Source organism: Cheilinus undulatus, linkage group 12, assembly GCF_018320785.1.
Source record: "Cheilinus undulatus linkage group 12, ASM1832078v1, whole genome shotgun sequence".
NCBI lineage: Eukaryota > Metazoa > Chordata > Actinopteri > Labriformes > Labridae > Cheilinus > Cheilinus undulatus.
In genome coordinates, this window is record NC_054876.1 from 16646669 (window position 1) to 16666818 (window position 20150).

Below are 20150 nucleotides of genomic sequence, written 5' to 3' on the forward strand. Positions count from 1 at the left end.
GGAGGGCAAAACTTTCTTCCAAGCATGGAGAGCCAACAAAAGCTGGGGGCAGTGCTGACTCTCCACATGACATCATGGGGTGGGGAGGGTGTTCTAGTACTTGATGGGACTGTGGACAGGCCAGGGGTACATATTTTTGTTAGAAAAGGCCATCAAAGGGATTTTTGCACGATATGTCCCCTTTAAAGTAATTGTAACTGACTCCCTGTTTGGATACAGATCTGCTTTTCTTGGCAGATGGCAGATTTTAACATGTTAACCACTTGTTATGGATTGAAAAGGAAAATAGGGGACCATAAAAGGGTAAACATGTGATAGCACAATGTGCAGATGACTTTTGACTTGTCTACTGAGCTGTCTGTGAGATTTTAAAATGAAACAAGACATTAGGGAGCAGTGGTGAAATTATTTTACATCACTGTGACTGAAGGGAGATGCTGCAATGGCTTAACCAAAATGTGCTGAAAGGGACAATAAAGCATGCAGGTAATCTCACTTAAAAATTTGTGCATTTTTGGGGCACAGACAGCGTAACGGTTGAGGCTCGCCCCATGTATGCAAGCAGCACGGGTTTGAATCCGGTCTGTGGCCCTGTCCTGCATGTCTCTCCCTGCTCTATCCTCTGTCCTCCTCTTTCAAGTAAAGGCACAAAAAGCCCAAAATGAATTTTTAAAAAATTAGGGCATTTATTTCGTATCTTAATAATCGTGATTAACTAGATAAATCTTTACAGCTCTAGTTAAAACACTTTGTTGTTTAAAGATGAATATAAGCCACATAATACATTTTGGAGTACATATATGTTCTTTTTCTTCCTTTTGGTCCAACGTCAGATTAAAAAAAAGTCCAGAACTTTCCAAAAGCCCTTTTGGTTGAATAGATTTTTATCAGAATTTTTCACTTTTACTGAGACAAACTCTCCTTCGAAGCAAGACATTGAAACCCTGCACTACTTTATTAAACTTCTTTTCTAAGTGATGTCAGCCATTACGATATAGAACTGAGAATCAGCTTCATTGACCTTATAGGGAGATTTGAAAAAAGTATTATTTTAGTGGAAAACAGTCTGACATTTTTCAGCAAAAGGGGGTCATGCGTGTTTTCATTACAGTATAGTATTCCATTATTATGGTTGTATTATCATTACAATACGTTAAGAAATCCAAACAGTATCCGTAATATGTAAGTTGTGGATTGATCACAGCTAAACTAAGTGCAGAAAATGAAAATCAAATGACAAAAACTGGTCAAATAGGGCACTAGGGGTTAAGGTTTACAACAGGTGTTGTAGCATGTGGTTCCTCCTGTCTTTTATGGGTTTATGTGTGATGAATGTGTATCTGTTTACGTGCACATATGAAAATTTCCACTCTCATTTTCACTCATAAACTAACTATGATGCTATCATAGATCTTATCTTCTTCCCACTTAGAGGCAAACAAAAGCAAACACAAACAGATCAACCTCATGTTTTCTCTCACTTCACTCCTCTCTCTCTCTCTCTGAACAAGCCCCTGCTTCTCTCTCTTTCTCTGAGCACTAAAATGCGACGGCTTTGCCTTTTGTGCCGAGCGAGACGCTTCCTGTCGCTTGATGCTGTGTTTGCTTTTCTGAGCCGGCTCCCAGAGAGCTGTTGTTGTCCACTGCTGTTTTTGCATTCAGGGCTCTCCCTCCTTTTTTTTTTTTTCAAAGCAAATTCCCGAGCCCCCTTTCTCTTGAACGCCCACCCTGAACTGGAACATACCTACCTGTCTTAGCCTGGATAAGAACATGGATTCTCCTTAGATCAGCCATGCTTACACAAGACGTCCTCAGTAACCTCTCTTATCATTTTTTTTTTTGTTATTGTCTCACTTGGTTGTCAGAGACTCAGGGTCCAATTAACCCTTTATCACTCCTGTTGTGTGTGCAGATAAATCCCCCACATACACACTCCTACTATGTCTGCTGCTGAGCCGGCTAAGAGAGAGGGGGGAGTTATGACAGGAATGTGAGCTGACATGACTGCACAGGTCTGCCCTGCAGACATATGGGCAGGCAGTGACTGATACAGAACAAACTATCTGTGACACAGAGCAATGACATGTTTAGCCTCTTTTCAATGTCAATGGATGAATTTAGGTTGTGTAAATGTTATCTACAAGAGATCTCTATCTTTGGAGTTTGATAATAAATACTTTATCAACAGTTATTTAACAGGTTGCATTAGATTTTCTGCAGAGTTTGATGAATTGATCATTTCCTATGCATCTTAATTGTGAATTATATTAGGTTTTTATAACGCTTCTGCACTTTTAAAATGAACTATTATTACAATAACAGAGATTTTATCATTTTAAAGCACATGGTATTACAAAGTGTCAAGAAGTATGTACAGTTATTCGAAGTATTGAAATGCTGACAATCTAATAATGGCCATTTTCCATTTAGTCATGAATTAATGTGATTGATTCTGTGGTTTCTAATCACTCACAGTTGATTGTTTTCAGTGAGAAATAATGGTCAGCCTGATCAAAGCCTAAGTCTGGGGCTTTACATCCTGTTTGGCTTCATTGAGATGAAGCAGCTACTTCTTCAGATCCCATTGTGATCACAAATGCTTGTCGGCTTTCCCTGATGACTCACAATGGAAAACAAGTACTGGCTTCACTTCTTTGGCTATTCTATCTAGGATTTAACAAAAAACAGAGGAATTATAGTTAGAAGAAGGCATGCTGCAAGCAGTGTTAATTTTGTTGACTAATTATTTTCGTCATAGTTTACGTCAACAGCCTTTTTTCCCCTGACGAAAACAAGACGGTAACTAATAAAAACAAGTGCACATGGACAAAAACTAAAACAAAATTAACTGACACTTTCGTCAGCAAATAAAAACGTTACAAAAATGTTTGACAGAGACTTCCTCCAATCAGACCTAATTTCGTCATGTAGAAAGTAGGGGTAAGTTAGGCATATATCCAATCACAGTTTCCATGATATATTCATGGAGAGCAGGTTTACTGTTTGTTGTGAATTCTGGTATTATTAGTGAGATGCTCTGCCAGGTAGCCTAAATAAAGGTGATTGGATTTGACATGAAAGTTAAATTTGTGTCTGTTAATTTATACATTCAAACTTTACTAGCATTCAGTAAAGGGTTAATAGATTTTTCATTTATCATGATGTAAAAAAACGCCTTACCCTTTATACTCCATATTTTAGTTGACTAAATTTACTGTAGATTTTGTCGACTAAAATGTTGGGAAATTTCGTTAACTAAAACTAAAAGATATTTTTAACTAAAACTAAATTAAAAAATTCTGCCAAAATTAACACTAGCTGCAAGGGATATTTTGATTCTACCAATTTAAGATAAGCATCATGATGTACAATTTTTAGTATGCTGTAATATCATTACAGTCTGTAACAAAATATGATATTTAAACAGATAAAACCAGACTGACAGCCCTCTTTACAGTGCAATACAACATGATACGATACGGAATAATAAAATAGGATACTCTATGGTACAATAAAACACAATAGTATAGGTCATAATTTGTGAGTTCAACCGCTCAAACTCACCTTTGTATGATGGAGCCCCCCATCATACATCATCATTGAAACCAGCACTGCTCAGCACCGCCCGGATCTGCGGCATCTTTCTCTCAAGAGTGAACAGTGAGCTGGTTAGCGCTGCTCTGTACTCATCATATTGTGTTATTGTTCTTATTGAGAGCCCCCGATTGCAAAATTTTAAACTTTGTGCATTTGAATGTAGCCTAGTTTGAAAGTCAGGACAATCGTACAACTGAATTTATGCTTTACTTACATTTAGGGGGTTGCACCATCTAACAGAGTTCCATGAAGGCTTAAAGTACAATTTAAAACAACTACCTCCTACAGGGGGTAAAGTCCTCTGTGACTATTGTCATGGTATATTGTTTTGAAAGGTGGGATAAAGGGAATGGATGATGAAGAGCAGAGGGTTTTAGTGGCTGTTTGTTTTCAGTAGTCCTTTCTCCATGTTGGTTAACATCCCTGGAAAATGCATAATGACTTTCATGTGACTCCCAGTTTTGTTTCCAAAAGGAGGTGATTTCAATTATCTACCAATAAAATAGCGTTAAATTATCTTATGCTATTGACAGTTTCATAACTCTACTGTTGTTATACTACACTGGCTATCAAAAAGGGTAATATTTAAGTTAGTATGGACATTTCACTCTTCTAGTTAAGATGAACCTAATGTTTCTAGGGTTCAACCGGATATAATACAACTTAACATTCACCTTAACTAGTTTCAACGTAGTGCAGACATTATTCCATGACTTAAGACATAGCTTTTACATAGCTGGTGCAACAGGCCACAGAAGTGAAGATTAAATAAACAATAGAAATAATCAGCTATCGACACATAAACAGAGACATGCATGCCAATGTAAACCACAAACATGAGCTGCATAAGATCTGTGTGAAAGCAACTTAGATAAGAGGAAAGAAAAACAATGAAACTAAAGATTAGAACACCATGATGCCATTGCACAACCCTTACAGTTAGGAGACACATTATCAGCTTGTGATTGAGTTGTGTTGTTCTGGCACTGCAGCCAAATTTCAATATAACAAGACTAGGTAAAAACTTAGTATATGGTGACCGCAACTATCTGGGATGCCTGTTGAAATGCCTGACTGGCAGAGGGATTGTGTCATTATTGTTAGTTTTTGTGAGCCAAAGTTATTGTGGCTTCTTAAATGTACATAGCTACATGCTTTCCTCTCTCTCTCTGTGTCTACTCTTAATAAAGCTCTTCTCTGTGTACATATGAAATATTACAGAGATGTATCTTTCTTCAGTGATAGAAACAGACAGTGTCACTGGAGATTAAATGTTTTTTGTCAGATATAAGTCTTTAATGGTAGGGATTTTATATTAACAATAAAACATTAATTGTTAATGAATGGTTTATTCTACAATAAGATAAAAACTGCAGCAGGTTTCATGAACATTTCTTATTCTCCTCAAACATGTGTAAGGGTCTTTATTTGTGTAAAATTAAGCTGAATTTCTACTTTAGTGTTCCTATCCTTTTTTATATCCATTAATTATCTTTAAACAGCTCATTTATCATATGACGTGCTAAACATTTAAGTATAGCGTTCTCTTAACAACGCAAAAGCAGAGATTTTAACATTTATTTGTTCCCTACTATAAACATATAGTATGAAAGGAATATCTACGGAATATCTCCGTGGTCAGAGAGGAGCTTTAAGAGGAGAAAGTTCTGCTGTTTATCCTCCAGTATTCTGAAACTTTTGCCCTCAACAGATAGAAGCCTAAAGTCTACACTACCAACATGTTAGCATGCATTTCAGTGTAGGTGTGTGTGAGCGTTGTGTTTGTGTGTGTCACTCAGCATGAAAGCAGACGAGGATGAGAGGAAAGCAGCCGACGCTGCTGCGTGAAAGACACACGAATGGTCAAAGAGAAAAGGAAGATAGGAGAAAGAGTGACAGTGGGACAGGAGCTCATGATAGAAAAAATTGAAAACCAAAGATTGTGCACAAGTCTCAAATCACAAAATATATTCTCTGTACAAGACAAGCTGTCGGTGTGGCTCTCTGCTCTGGTTCTAACAAGAACAGCGGTCCAGGTTGGAGTAAACTGCAGAGTTCTTACTAAGACGTCCAAGCTAACAGCTAACAGCGGATAATACGGACAAGCCCACAGTCATGATCAGAAAGCCATGCTGAAACAGACCAGGAGTATAGCGAGAACATTTTTTTCTGTCACAGAAAGCTTTCAGTGTTGCTCTCTGCGCTTGTTTGGATGAGACACGACATCTGGTTCAGACAGAAGCGCTGCTGCGGCTCAGTCCCAGCTAATGCTAGACCTGCTGGAGTCATTAGCTGGGACACAACAGCCTTAGCTGTATACAACAACTAACCCTTTCCCTGTAACTATCACATAATCATGCGAAAGCCCCCTGCTTTTTTCTGTCACAGAAAGCTTTCTGTGTTGCTCCCAGTGCTAACTGTGATGAAGAAATGTGTTGGGCTGGCTAAGGCCGAACTAACATTTGGCTAGCAGCCGTTGTATACAAGCATAACAAGTAACCCTTTCCCCCTTTAACTATCACACAGTCACACTGAAGCGGGTTGGCAGAAGAGCAAAAACACCCTTCCTGTTACAGAAAGCCTTTAGTGTTGATGTCTCCACTTGTTTTGGTAGAGAAATGTACAGTTTTGACTAAGTGCTGCTGTGACTTAGTCAGAGCTAATCGCTAGACGAGCAGCTGTTGCACAGAAGCATTGACACAAGAAGTTACCCTTTTCCCCTCAACTATCACAAAGTCAGGCCACAGCAGGTCAGCAGAGGAGTGAAAACATCTTTCCCAACATGAAAAGCTTATATGGTTGTTTTATTCTTTGACATACAGAAATGTGGCCCAGTTCAGGTGAAACAGAGGCTAAAGCTATATCTGAGGTATTTACAGCAGTGGAGGCAGCCATTAGAGGGCTTTCAGACCCCCTAAACCCCGCCCATAGCGCAACTCTGTATATATGGCTCTAGTTAACACAGTGGAGGCAGCCATTAGTGACAGCATTCAGTCCAAGCAAATGCAACTCTGTATTCTAGGGCTTATAAATTAGCGTCACTCAGCTACTCAGTCAGTCAGTCAGTCAGTATACGGACAGAGTCATATGTAGTGCTGACCTCAGCGGTCAGCCAAAAAAGGTTTAATATCTTCTTTAAAGCTGAGACATTCATTCTGCCAAATTAGTTAAAGCCTTCAAAAGTAACTAACTTGATAGCGGTTCTTTAGAGTTCAGGTGGTAAATTACTGCAGTGATATAAGCTTTGTATTTGAGTTCTTGTTTTCAGGACCCAGAGATCTGCTGTTTCTCTGTCCTATCACTTAGTAAATTACATTTACCTTCATGTATATGGTTCTGTCTCTTGTTGTATGGATTATATAGATTTATAGATTGAAAACAAGCAGAGTTCTGGTCCTCGGGCCAAGACTAGAGACAGCAGCGGTACACAGACACACGGCTGCATGTCTAATCTCCAGCATCTCACTAGAGCTAATGCTGTGTGTGCAGACACAAAGATGTACCCAAAGATATTTCATGTAAATGATGCCTCTCTGATTTTTGCCATACAAGTAACAGAACAAACTCATGTGGAGAGTCAAAACTAATCAGCTCCAAATATGAGCTGTATGATCATGTGAGAAAGAATTTAAAATAAAACATCATGTAAACCAACACAATCAATAAAGTGTTATTGTTTAATCCAGGATGTAAAAAATTATATACTGCATCTTTTTAATTTCACTTCCCTTGCGGTGTTGAAGTACAGAAGCTGTTTTTGTTGCACCATGAAGCACACTCAGTTTCCTGTTTGTGGAAGAATAATTTTAAGTACATTACAGCGTACTATCATGATATGACTAATTAAAAAGAATACATGAAGATTTATTTTGAGGTTTTCTAATAATTTTTTTTGGAAGGTGGGGGTGTGGGGGGTGGGGGGGTTACTGGATGGGACAGCTATAGAAAGACTGGAAACACAGGGAGAGAGAATGGGAGAAGACATGCATCAAACATGTGCTTGAACCATGAAAAGCAGATGGATTGTCCATATTCCATGTCTTTCATGAGGGAGATTCATCTTGCAAAGCTCCAACCTGAAACGATTGTGCTAGGTCTAAGAATGGACTGGACCAATCGGTGTCATTTGAGGAGAACAGGCTGTAGCTACAGCGGGTTGTAGTTGCACTAGAGGCCGGTATCAATGGCTGCCACCAGTATAGTATTTAGCTTGGATGTAACCTTAGTAAAGTGTCAGTTTTATCAGAACCGGACCACATTTCTTCATTTTAAAAAGAGCAAAGAGCAGCACTGGAGGCTTTTCATGATGGAAAAGGATGTTTTCGCTCTTCTCCCAACAGGCCTCCGCATGAGTTTTATCCACCAACAAGCTCCACCATTCATAAACTACGTCAGCGCCTGTCTGTCCAGCTCAGATTACTACCAGAACTGTGCCAGCCCAATACCTTATTAGCTCCGCCAAGGAGGTTATGTGATCAGGTGGGTTTGTTCATTTGTTAGTTTGTTTGTTTGTTAGTTTGTTATCAACATAACTCAAAAAGTTGTGGATGGATTTTGATGAAATTTTCAGGAAATGTCAGAAATGGCATAAGGAAGAACTGATTAGATTTTTGGAGTGATCTGGATCACCATCTGGATCTGGGAATTTTTTTAAGAATTCTGTACTATTGGGAGATAGGGCTAATGGCGGAGGTCTGCGCTCTCCAAGTGCTTTTCTAGTTTTGTCTTGTCGCACTGATTGGCCCATAATAGAAGTGACAGACAGAACATTCATCACCTTCTGAGATTCTTTTGATAGGTTACCTGGATGAATGTGAAATATATCCATGTAGTACATATGTATGAATGAACTAGTCAATCAAGCATGTCAGGTTAACAGGACAGTAGATAGTCAGAAATTGGGAAAGGAGCTACAGGTTGGATTTCATCCCAGACCACTGCTTTTAGGACCACAGGCACTGAGCATGGGTTGCACTAACTAGCCACTCAAGTGCTCCTCAAGCTTAGTTTACATCATAATAACTAACGTTATTATTGTGAAAATCACCTACAAGGTCCATTTGAGATGGTACATTTCCTCTTTTGTATGTGTCCTGGAACAACACAAGTAAAAAAGTTAAAATTGTAAATTCTGTTATATAAGATTTTTAAAGCAATAATCTTGTATGACAAAATGCTTGTTTCATAGCATAAAAATTCACTTTTAAAATCAGTTAGAGGTTTTAATTTAGATTAGAAAAATTACTATAACAATAGTTTTCTTAACAATTTAGAAATATCACATATTAAAAAATGTATTTGATACTTTTATTCTTAAAATACTTTGGCTTTTTTGTGTAAACTTGTTTATCAGGGAGCACATTCAGTCACCATAGGTTGAGGGTTTGTCTTATTATTTTTACTACAGACAAAAGTCTTGTTTCTCATTTTCTGACAAAAAGAGGCCAGTAGAGTCCACCTGTTCATGTTTCACTGAGAATTATTACATGAGCCTGGGTTTCTTACTCCCCATTGCACCTCACATTCTTAGGCCAAATGGACTGTGGTAAATGTACATCATCTTGCACATTTCTAAATTTGTTCTTGGCAGGAGTCTGGACTTCCTTTCTTCTCTTTTAATCTCTTTTAAATCTGGAATACAACCTTCATTAATTTCATGTTTTGCAATTTCTAGTTCCCAAAGTCAGAAGTGAGATTGGGAAAAGGCTTTCATGCTTTCTGCACCTTTTGCTTTGAACAATCTGCAAACTAAATTTAAATTGCAAAGCTTAGGGACCCTGACTGTTTGAAAATCCCTAATGAAAAGTCTTGATCCAAACTTTCTGTATGCAACTGTTTTAGCTGATGTTTTATTATTTGTGTGCTTATGACTGTATGAGTCTGAGTGTTTTTGTTAATTTAACAGCTTTTTCACTGCCAGTCTTGGTCAGATTACTCGAAAAAGAGATTGCTGATTTCAGTAGAAGTTGAAAAAAATAGATGTTGGCCCAGGCATGGGCACAGTGCATGCATACACGCATAAGTTAGGCAGTAAGTTATCAGAAATTCATCATGCACATTTTGCTGAAACAGCTTCACACTTCCTTCAACAAAAACTCTGAGAACATTTGACTTTCTGATAAGTTTGGTCTGGTGTCTTTCTCTGTATCTCACTTGTGTCTAAGAATACAGCTCAGGGGCATCTGACTCATGTGTATTTGGTTACTATTTTAATCTAAAAAATAGAGATTTCTTGGATGTGAATAGATTTTTCTGAATTTGAGGCCATGTTTTCTGGTATATTTCTAGTATTTTATGTTTGCCTCATTCTCTCAATGTCTTCAGACATAACTTGTTTAAATAACTTATCAAGCCAAAGCTTTTGTCCGTGACTCTTCAGTGCTTTTTGAGTCATAAGCCTCAGTTAGTATCTTTGTTATTCTTCAGGTTCAGCTAAATCAGAGTCTTATTTCTTCCAGAGAATAGAAGTGGTGGATCTGTAAGTACAAATCTTTATCATGATCTCAAGGCTGACGTAAATCCTGCTTGCTCCATCAGCCTTTAACAAAGTCCTGTGACATTGCCTGGATTCTTATGTGAATCGACTTATGTCTGGTGTCTCCTTGGAGATCTATGGAGAGATATTTGACCCTGGAGAGCTTTGAGCTCAGTCCTCAAAACTCACAAGAGGGCTAAAAGAGGACGACACCGGAAATAACTTATCTATCCTACAGGGAGCCTGTAACACCAAACAATAGTCCAGAGGAAGTCTTTCTTCCGAGCTGTCCCCTCTTATCACACTGTGAATGCGGTGTGTGCAGTGTGTGAGGTGACGATGCTCTGTGAAACACAACAAACTGGACGTGCAATGAAGCACGTTCTGCACCCAGAGGAGAGATCAGAGAAGCCTCAGAGGCTTTGGTGGGATCTAAGAAGAAGTTTTCCTGTATCCAGCAAAGGAAGCACAAGCGGGTATTAATGGACTCTGAAAGACATAGACCAACATATAATAGAATTACATTTTAATTGACATCCAGTTTCCTGTGATTCTGTGACTTAATGGCTTTTATTCATGGTTTATGCATGTTGTCAGTGGGCCATTAGCTCTCCCACTGAACTCGTGGGTACTTTAAACTCATTATCATCATGTTTTATTGACTTTGGGCTTTCTGTGACTGAAATCTGCTTTTCACCCTTGGCCTCCTTTTTATCTGCAGAATATCGATGTGACCAATTTCAGCAGCAGCTGGAGCGACGGCTTGGCTTTTTGTGCCCTCCTGCATACCTATCTTCCAGCCCACATCCCATACCAGGAACTCATTAGTCAAGATAAGGTAAAAACTGCAGGAAATCACACAAAAACACATACATGCAAGGACTAGTCTCACATCAGCATCTGATCTGAATAATATTAGCTAGGAAAGTTTCCATAAAGTTGTGCATCTAAAAAAAGCACTTACAGTGCTGTGCAAAAGTATGTGCCCCTTTCCTGACTTATTTTTTTGCATATTGGTCACTAAAATGCTTCAGATCGTCAAACAAATTTTGATTTACGGCAAAGATAACCTGAGTTAATACAAAATGCAGTTTTTAATGACAATTTCATTTATTCATTGAAAATGCCATCCAAACCTACCTGGCCCTAAGTGACAAAGTAATTGTTCCCTAAACCTGATAACTGGTTGTGCATTTCTTGGTGGCAACAACTGCAAGCAAGGGCTTGCCAGAGCTGGCCATGATTCATTTACATCGCTGGGGAGGACTTTTGGCCCACTCTTCTTTGCAGATTTTTTTGTAATTTAGACACATTAGAGGGTTTTCAAGCATGAATGGCCTGTTTAAGGTAATTCCAAAGCATCCCAGGCAGATTTAAGTCCAGACTTATGGGCCACCAGTGTGTTGTGTTTTGGATCATCGTCCTGCTGCGTTACCCAAGTATGCTTGAGCTTGAGGCCATGATCTGATGACCTGTCATTCTCCTTCAAGATTTTCTGGTAGAGATCAGAATTCATGGCTCCATCAATTTTAACAAGTCATCCAGCAGCAAATAAGCTCCAGGCCATCACCTTGGCACCACCATGTTTGACATGTATGATGTTCTTTCATGAATTGCTGGGTTAGTTTTATGCCAGATGTATCGGGACCTACCCATAAATATAACTTTTGTCTCCCCGAAAGTCTTGGGGATCATCAAGATGATATTGTCAACTGTGAGATGAGCTTTTGTGTTCTTTTTGGTCAGCAGTGGTTTTGGCCTTGGAACTGTCATTTTTGCCCAGTCCATTTCCTGTTGAATCATGAACACTGACCTTAACTGAGTCAAATGAGGTCTGCAGATCTTTAGGTGTTGTTCTGGGTTCTTGTGGATGAGTCCTTGATGCACTCTTGTAGTAATTTTGGTAGGCGGGCCACTCCTGGAAAGGCTTTGCACTGTTCCAAGTTTTCTCCATTTGTGGACAATGGTTCTCACCATGGTATGCTTGAGTCCCAAATCCTTAGTAATGTTTTTCAGTGATTTCTTGATTCAACAGATCTGGCAGTATTCGGGTCTAGGTGTAGCAGTGAAATCGAGCTCAGCTTTCCAAAAAGTGTGTAATCATTTGAGCCAGGTAGGTGTAGATGGCTTTTCTCCCTTGATAAATGAGCATCATAATGTAAAAGCTGCAATTTGTGTTCACTCATTTTATCTTTCCAATCATGGGTTTGATCCACTCTTCTGTAATCAGATGTCGATGTGGGCAAGATACATAACTACAAATTAATCCCACTGCAGCGTCAGTGGTTTATAAATGTATATGGATGTGTAGGATTGAGATTAGCTGATACTGATGGCCACTTTACATAGCAGCCTTCACCATCGGGATGTAAACATGCAGTGAAATGGTGTGAACAGGTTAGTTGGACATGCAGAGGAAAAATACTCTGATAAGTAAGAAGACTGGAAAAGGGCAAGACAAGCCCAAGACCATTTATCATCTACAATCATAGAGCAACTTGTGTTCATATCTAACGCCAAGCAGAGTTCATCCTTTCAGATATTTACAAAATAAACACTGGCAGCTCCTGGATCATTAACCCATTACAGCCAGAAAACACAAATTATAGCCAGAAAATTCTAATTTTGGGGGGACTGAAATTGTTATTTAACTTTCTACAGAAATAAAAAAAATCCAAATTTCCATAAAATTTAACATATATATATTTTTTGGATCTCATTTGATACATTAGGTGTTTTTGATAACTGATAATCCACTTAAGGGCATTTTTATTATTTATCAGATTGTATTCAGAAGTTTTTTTTCGTAATTTATTGATCATTTTGATTAGATAGAGGTATCATAAAGGTATGTATCAAATATGGTACAACAGGCTTTAAGGGGATAAATCCCCTGAAGTGTCTCCTGTTCATATGTTTGTGGTGAGTCTTGATTTATCTGTAACTGGTAAATTTCACAGAGACCTTACCCTGGTTTATTTCAGTAATATAACTCTAAAAAAGGACAGTTTTTATGGGACTCACTTGCAAAAAAATGGGTTTATATTCACCAGGATAAATGCTGTAATAAGTGGCCTTCCCGATTCGTACTGCTAGCTACTTGCAAGGCATTCTGGGATCCCTTGATGCATGAACCAGGAGGGCCACCTTTACCAGATTTTCTCCCTCATTTTGTATAATTCGTCCATGAAAAATAAACAGGGAGTTTAGTAAATATACCTTATAGAAGGCAGGATTTTTGAATGGCGTTCTCATTTCAAAAGACGTAGTAAACAATGTAGGTGGGCGAAGAGGAGCTACAGCGGCTTCTAGTGGCGGGAGATTGATTACAGTTTAAAAGAGCCTGATAGACTGGGATTTCAAGACTATGTTTATAAAAAATTAAAGGTAATTAGTTGAACCGGCTTGTAAATCTTGCACCGTCTAATTTGATAAAGGAATTTAACAATTTTACCGTTTAACTGTGTGCATTCCTACAACAATGCAACTTCTGGGTTAAAGCTTTTTGTGAAGACTGTGGAGTATGTGCAGGAGACCTGGATCATTTTGGGTCTGATTGAGGTGTTTATATCACAAAAGAGAAATTCAATCTCCAACCAGATTATCTTGATGTTTTGGTTGGCTTTGAGAAATTGTATTTAGTGTGATTTCATTAGTACTAACATATTAACATATATTTAAAAGTCCAGTGTAATTTAGACTAATACAGCAGTTCAGCTCTTTCAAACTGAGCCTTCTGACAGAGATGCTGATTTCTGTGAAACAAATTGTATTATTTTACCTCCATGCTGTGAGCCATGGCTATATTCATCAAACATTATCATAACTTTGAAAACAGCCAGCCTGGCTGTTCCTCATGATATTAGGATCACAGACTAGCTCTCTATGTACTGTACATTACTAGCTGAGCCTGTGTAAATTTGTCGCATGAGAACTGGACTGGAGAAAGTCTGGCTCTTTTATGATTTGGACCTGCAGTAAATGCTGAATGTTCAGCCTCTTGTTGCCCTTTATAAGTCCTGCAGAATTATGTCTCCAGAGTAAGCTGCACATAAAGTCATAATGACTTATTTGTGGAGAATGTGAACCTGTAAACTATTAAGAATGCTCTGCTTACTTTGTGTTGCACTAAAAGATGCATGTTTGCCAAGAGGAAAATAAAAATCCCTGTAATGCTTTGAAGCCATTTTCCAGAAGTCATGTTTTCCACCATTAAGGTGCACATTACTGACTTCCTGTAAGGAGTTAAATACATTTACTAGGTCTGCTGCATTGTTGACGCAGCATTTAACGACAGCCTAAAGATGAATTATGGCTGTAAACGATCTTGTATGAAGGGCAGCATGGACTGTATATTTAAGTGTTGATAGTTATGTAGTGTGAGCATGCAGGTGGTATATACAGTAACAATACGGTTCCTCTCTGGTGCTGCGGGTCTTTCAGCCTTGTATATTTAAACAAAACACCCCTGACCAGGGCTGACACATCCTACCTGACAGATGAGACGTGTGTTTGCAGTCGTGTCCGTGTAAATGTGTAACCCTGAGCTGCTGACAGAGACATTGCACAGCCCATCACTCTGAATAATTCAATAGACCCGTGTTGGCTAAATAAGTCTTGCTGAGTGACTTTCCCCGAGGCCCAAACACCCAACCTCTTCCCAGTACAATCTGCCTATCCCATTATCTCATTACTGCCCTCCTTCGCCCTTTATCAGAGATGTTTTTAAGACAGCAACTGTGTAAGTTTGCTTACATTCCACAGTAAAGAGTACCACACCTTCAGAAAATGAAGAAAACATTGTAAAAGTATGTTTTTTTCTCTGGTTATACCATTTATAGGTTAGTGCTTGATGAAAAAAACAACACACAGAGCATGGCACTAATGTGCTGCACAGAGTTTTATTATCAATATGCACTTTATGGACAAAAGTATTTGGCTGCACCTGTTAATCACTGAATTCAGGTGTTTCAATCAGATCGGATCTTCTGCCACAGGTGTATAAAATCAATTACTAGCCAGGCAGTCTCCATTTGCAAACAGTTGTGATGGGTCATTCTGAATAGCTCAGCTGTGGATGCCACCTTTGCAATAAGACAGTTTGGGAAATTACATCCCTGCTTAATATTCCACAGTTCACTGTAGGTGATACTATTAGAAAGTGAAGGTGTTTAGAAATGACAGCAAATCAGCCATAGAGTGGATTACAACATAAAATCACAGAGCAGGGTCAACCACTGCTAAGGCCCATGGTGTGCTAAAGTTGCAGGTGCTTTGCTGATTCCATAGCTGAAGCGGTCCAGACTTCTACTGGCATTAATGTAAGCACAAAAACTACAGCAGGAACTTCATGGAATGGGTTTCCATGGCTGAGCAGCTGCATGCCAGCCTCACATCACCAAGTTCAATGTCAAGCGTCAGATGGAGTGGTGGAAAGCACTACAACACTGGACTGTGGAACAGTGGAAATGTGTTCTGTGGAGTGACGAATCACACTTCACTGTTTGGCTGTTGGATGGGCGAGTCTTCAGCATACCAAGACATTTTGGACAAAGCTTTGATTCCAACTTTGTGGCAACAGTTTGGGGAAGGCGGATGACTGTGCCCAAAGCAAGGACTATAAAGACATGGTTTGAAGAGTTTGATGTGGAAGAACTTAACTGGCCCATACAGAGCCTTGACCTCAACACCATCAAGCACCTTTGGGATGAACTGGAACAGAGATTGAGAGCCAGGACGTCTCATCCAACATCAGTGCTTGACCTCATAAATGTTCTGCAGAATGGGCACAAAATCCTTCAAAATCCTGTTCAAAATCTTCCAAGAAGAGTGGAGGCTGTAGTAGATGTAAAAGGAGAAGGCAACTCAGTGTTACAGTACATTTATTTGAAAACTGTCATTACAGTCACTGTTGGTGTACTGGTTAGGTGTCCAAATACTTTTGTCCATATGGTGTATGTGGCCAAAGTAGGTCATATATTGGGCTTTAAACTACAGTTTATGCATGATACAATTTTCAATAGCATTAAACAATATAAAACGATGTAATCTGGCCTATCCATCATCTTTGCATTTTTGTTAAGATATTTAATATCAATTAATTGTCATGATAATATTAATCGATAGTGAAACATGCACAGCAGGGAATTCACTTGATGCAAAGCTGAACTCTTCTGATGTCCCTGAGACCATTTTATTTACTTTTTATCATCTTTCATTGAAAGTCTTATAACATTTTCTTTCATTTGTTGGTTCAGCGGGCTGTCAGTGAAAGACAAAAACAATTTTTATTACATCTTTTAAGTTTGCTCCAGGATCATTGGAGTTCAGCTTAAAGTCTGAACTCACTTCAGAAGGAACATGTGGTCCAGAAAGTAAAAGGGGTTATTAGTCAGTTAGTCCACATCCTTTTCCCTGAGCTGTCTAGAATGCTGTAGGGGCTGCGTTAACCCCCCACCTCCCTTATTCAAATTCTTCTTTTCCCTCGGCCACTGGGCTGCTTAATACTGACAGCAGCAATTAGAAACCAGGTCCTATAAACACCTGTAGCTATTTATTCATTATTCATTTAGAGTTGTTGTGGTTTGTAATTGTTAGTGTCATGCTCCTCACACCAAACCTGTTTCCAGTGACATGTACGCAACTGAAGTGCCCTGCTCGGGTTAATAAAGTTGTCTGAATCTTGATATTGACATCAGCCAATATGTTTACATTTTTTTGCAAACATTTACAGCTGATATTTGACAGAACAAATAAATGTATGATAATGTTTAAACTTTCATGGGGAGGTATTAATCAATCTCAGTCAAACTTTGCTGAAGTTTGGAGATTGTTTTTTTCAACCTCATTCCTTTAACTTTAGCTTAGGACTGAAGTTTTAGCTCTAAACTACAGCTAGTTTAATTTTCTGACACTTAAGAAGAATGTGATTTTTGTGTTTTTTTGTGGGTTTTTTTTTTTTGAGTAGTTTGTTAGGGTTGTCTCAACTACTGTATGTGTCCCTTGTATTTTTTTCTTTGTACTATTATTATTATTTAATATACATTTTTAATTATTATATTTCAATATCTTTAATATTCACTAACATATATTGATATGTATACATTTTGTTAATTTATTTTTCTTGTCCTCCTCCTCTTTATCTCTCACTTTCCCTCGTGTAGTACTTGAATATCACTTGTCTGTCTTGTTATTTTTCACAATAAAAAAAAGAATTGAAATAATAAAAAGGATGTGAAACAAACCTCTCTGCTGTGAAGTTTAATTCGGAGAATTAATTTTAGTTGTAAGTTAAAGCTCCATGAAAAGGTTTACATTTTATTTTGTACCCTACAGAGCTCAGTCTGTTGGTTTGACCTTTAAAAATACATTTTACATAATGTACATGTTCTCAAAAAATACTTTTTAGTTACTTATTGCTAGATGTCTTTATTTCAAAAAAGCATATGTCATTATTTTTAAATCAGATGTTTTGTTAAATGTCTCCAAAAACGTAATAGACTGTCACAACTAGTGTAGCAGGTCAGTTCCAGTGCAGGGCAGTTCTGGTATTAATTTCAATAAAAACAGAGATGTGTAGGTATCAATATCAGTATAAGCCAAAATGAGTTTGGAAATACTGGCACAAAGTCCTTAAAACAGATTTTATCAGATCAAAGAGCTTACCTCCTCCAGACTCAGCCATGTACAATGCTATAGAGAAATCTCTTAACAGAAAAGGTATCACACATTTATTTCTTCCTTCTATTCAGTGTTGCACTCTCTCAGCTTGGGTGGTGTAACATAACCTGGCACACCACATAAACTGTTTCATACACTCACTGGCCACTTTATTAGGTACACCTTGCTAGTACTGGGTTGGACCCCTTTTGTCTTAAGAACTGCCTTAATTCTTTGTGGCATAGTTTCAACATGGATACAAGAGGCTGCCACTCTGTGGTACAGGGAGATACCTCAGGTTCTCCCACATGAAAGAATCATTGCAGTAAGGAATTATGAGAAATATTGTCTTTGTTTGTATACTTGACAGATGCATTGATGCAGCTGGTGCTCAAAGATACTGATTTAAGGATGATTTTCAGTGTAATTTTTAGCTGAAGCTACTCAGTCAAAAGCTGTTGCTGTGTAACTAATCATGAAGAGTCAATGATCTATTAATTCCCTAACCCAGCTCTGCTGATGCGTAATAAGAATTGATTCAAGCTCAGATGCTTGTTAGAGTCATGATGAGCACCTCAATGACCTGTATTCTCAAATCAAAATACAGATGGACCTGAACTCATGGTTGAGAGTGACTGGGGAAGGTCAAAGAAAGAATGGTGAAGAGTTCTGTTTTTTATCAGCAGCACTCACTTACAGGAACAGTGAGAATTTCACACTTAATATTTGACTTATCGCTTCCTTTCTGTGGAGATAATGACTTTAAGAAACTCTATATAAGGGGAATTCAGCTAACTCTGCATGGATTTTAATTAGAGATTCAGTTCAGTATAGATTTACACTTTACAAATAAACATAAAAGAACATATAATACACTCACATGCTCAAACAAATAAGCTAAGTCCTCCAAATGTTTTAAATTTGTCTTTGAAGTTTTTGTATCACCACCCAAACGCTTTGTTTTTCTTTAGGTCCACAATCTGACCCTGGCTTTTCAGGCAGCTGAGAGCGTTGGCATCAAACCCTCCCTGGTGAGTTGAGCTGCCACACATGCACATACATTAAGAAAACACAGAGAGACTCTCTTCTTTTAGACGTTTTAAACAGCACACTATGATTTGCCTGTTTTTGGACGTTTTAGTACCCAAACCATTCATGAGAGTAGTTTCCCTTCTTATTAAGCACTTTTTTGAGTTGGATTTATTCGATTCCCTGAAGCTGTGCTTCAAGAGAAAAAAAACTAACATAAATAATTCAGATATAATTGGACTTTGATTAGATGAGTTGGATCCTGAAAACATCAGCAGCTCTGCTCAGGAATGGGGAAGTAACAACGAGCTACTCTACTGAAATTTTTAGACTTAATGAGCAACTTTCTGAGAAATTCCCTCCATGGTTTCCCCCAAGAAGAAAACACAGCACGTTAATATTTATCTCCTGTGAGCTCTGTCATCAGCAGCTAGCCTGGATGGTAAAAACTGTAAGTTAATTTTTTTACTCAGTCTTAAAAGGCAGGCTGTTTCTTCTCTCCTGTTGCAATGCTATAAAATTTTACTTTAAAAGGTAAATGAATATGTAATATTATTACTAACTATTCTTAACATCTTTGGAAATCAACTGCGTTCCTAACAAATAAAAATATTGCATTTCTAGATTATTAACAGGATGGGAGTAGTTAAATACAATATAATTGGCTGGTTGTGATGACAGAGATTCTGCAAAAGTATGTGATTATAGCATATGACTAAAAATGGTCCTAGAGACCTGCTATAACAATACATCCCTGGTTGTTAATATGCATGATTGATGAAATACTATCAATAATAGTGACACTTAAACATTAAAAAGGTTTTTCTCATTGAAATAAATAAATTGAACACCACGTTTTTAGGTGCCAAAATTTGGCACTCTTATTTTGTGATGCTTTTCAGTCAGATGCCTCTTTCAGTTGTTGTTTTGGGGAATTACTCCCTTCAGTCTCCTCTTTAGCAGGTAAAATGCATGCTCTATGGAGTTTAAGTCTGGAGATTGACTTGGCCAGTCCAAAACTTTCAACTTCTTGCCCCTGATGAAGTCCTTCTTTGTTTTGGCAGTGTGTTTTGGATTATTATCTGCGCTGCATGATAAAGGATCTCCCAATCAGTTTTGTTGCATCTTTCTTAAAATTGGTTGCCATCATGTGTTACATCATCAATGTAGATTAATTAGCCCATTCCAGTTAAGCCAGGAAAGCCCAAGCCATGACATTACCTCCACTGGGTTTCACAGATGAGCTTGTATCTTAGGGATCATAAACAGATCCTTTCTTTCTCCAGACTTTAGCCTTTCCATCACTTTGGTAAAAGTTTTTCTTTGTCTCATCAGTCCATAAAACTTTGCCCCAGAAATTTAAAGGCTCATCTTTGTACTTTTTTGGCAA

General features: G+C 38.2%; 1 protein-coding gene across 3 annotated transcripts in view; it reads left to right on the forward strand.

Moving 5' to 3' along the window:
• Positions 1-20150, forward strand: part of specc1 (sperm antigen with calponin homology and coiled-coil domains 1) — a 150236-nt gene that overhangs the window by 123221 nt on the left and 6865 nt on the right. For all 3 annotated transcript variants that reach the window (XM_041801084.1, XM_041801085.1, XM_041801086.1), the window contains 2 exons: positions 10794-10910; positions 18703-18762. In XM_041801084.1, the coding sequence (XP_041657018.1) occupies positions 10794-10910; positions 18703-18762 (177 nt within the window). The remainder of the gene's footprint in view (positions 1-10793; positions 10911-18702; positions 18763-20150) is intronic.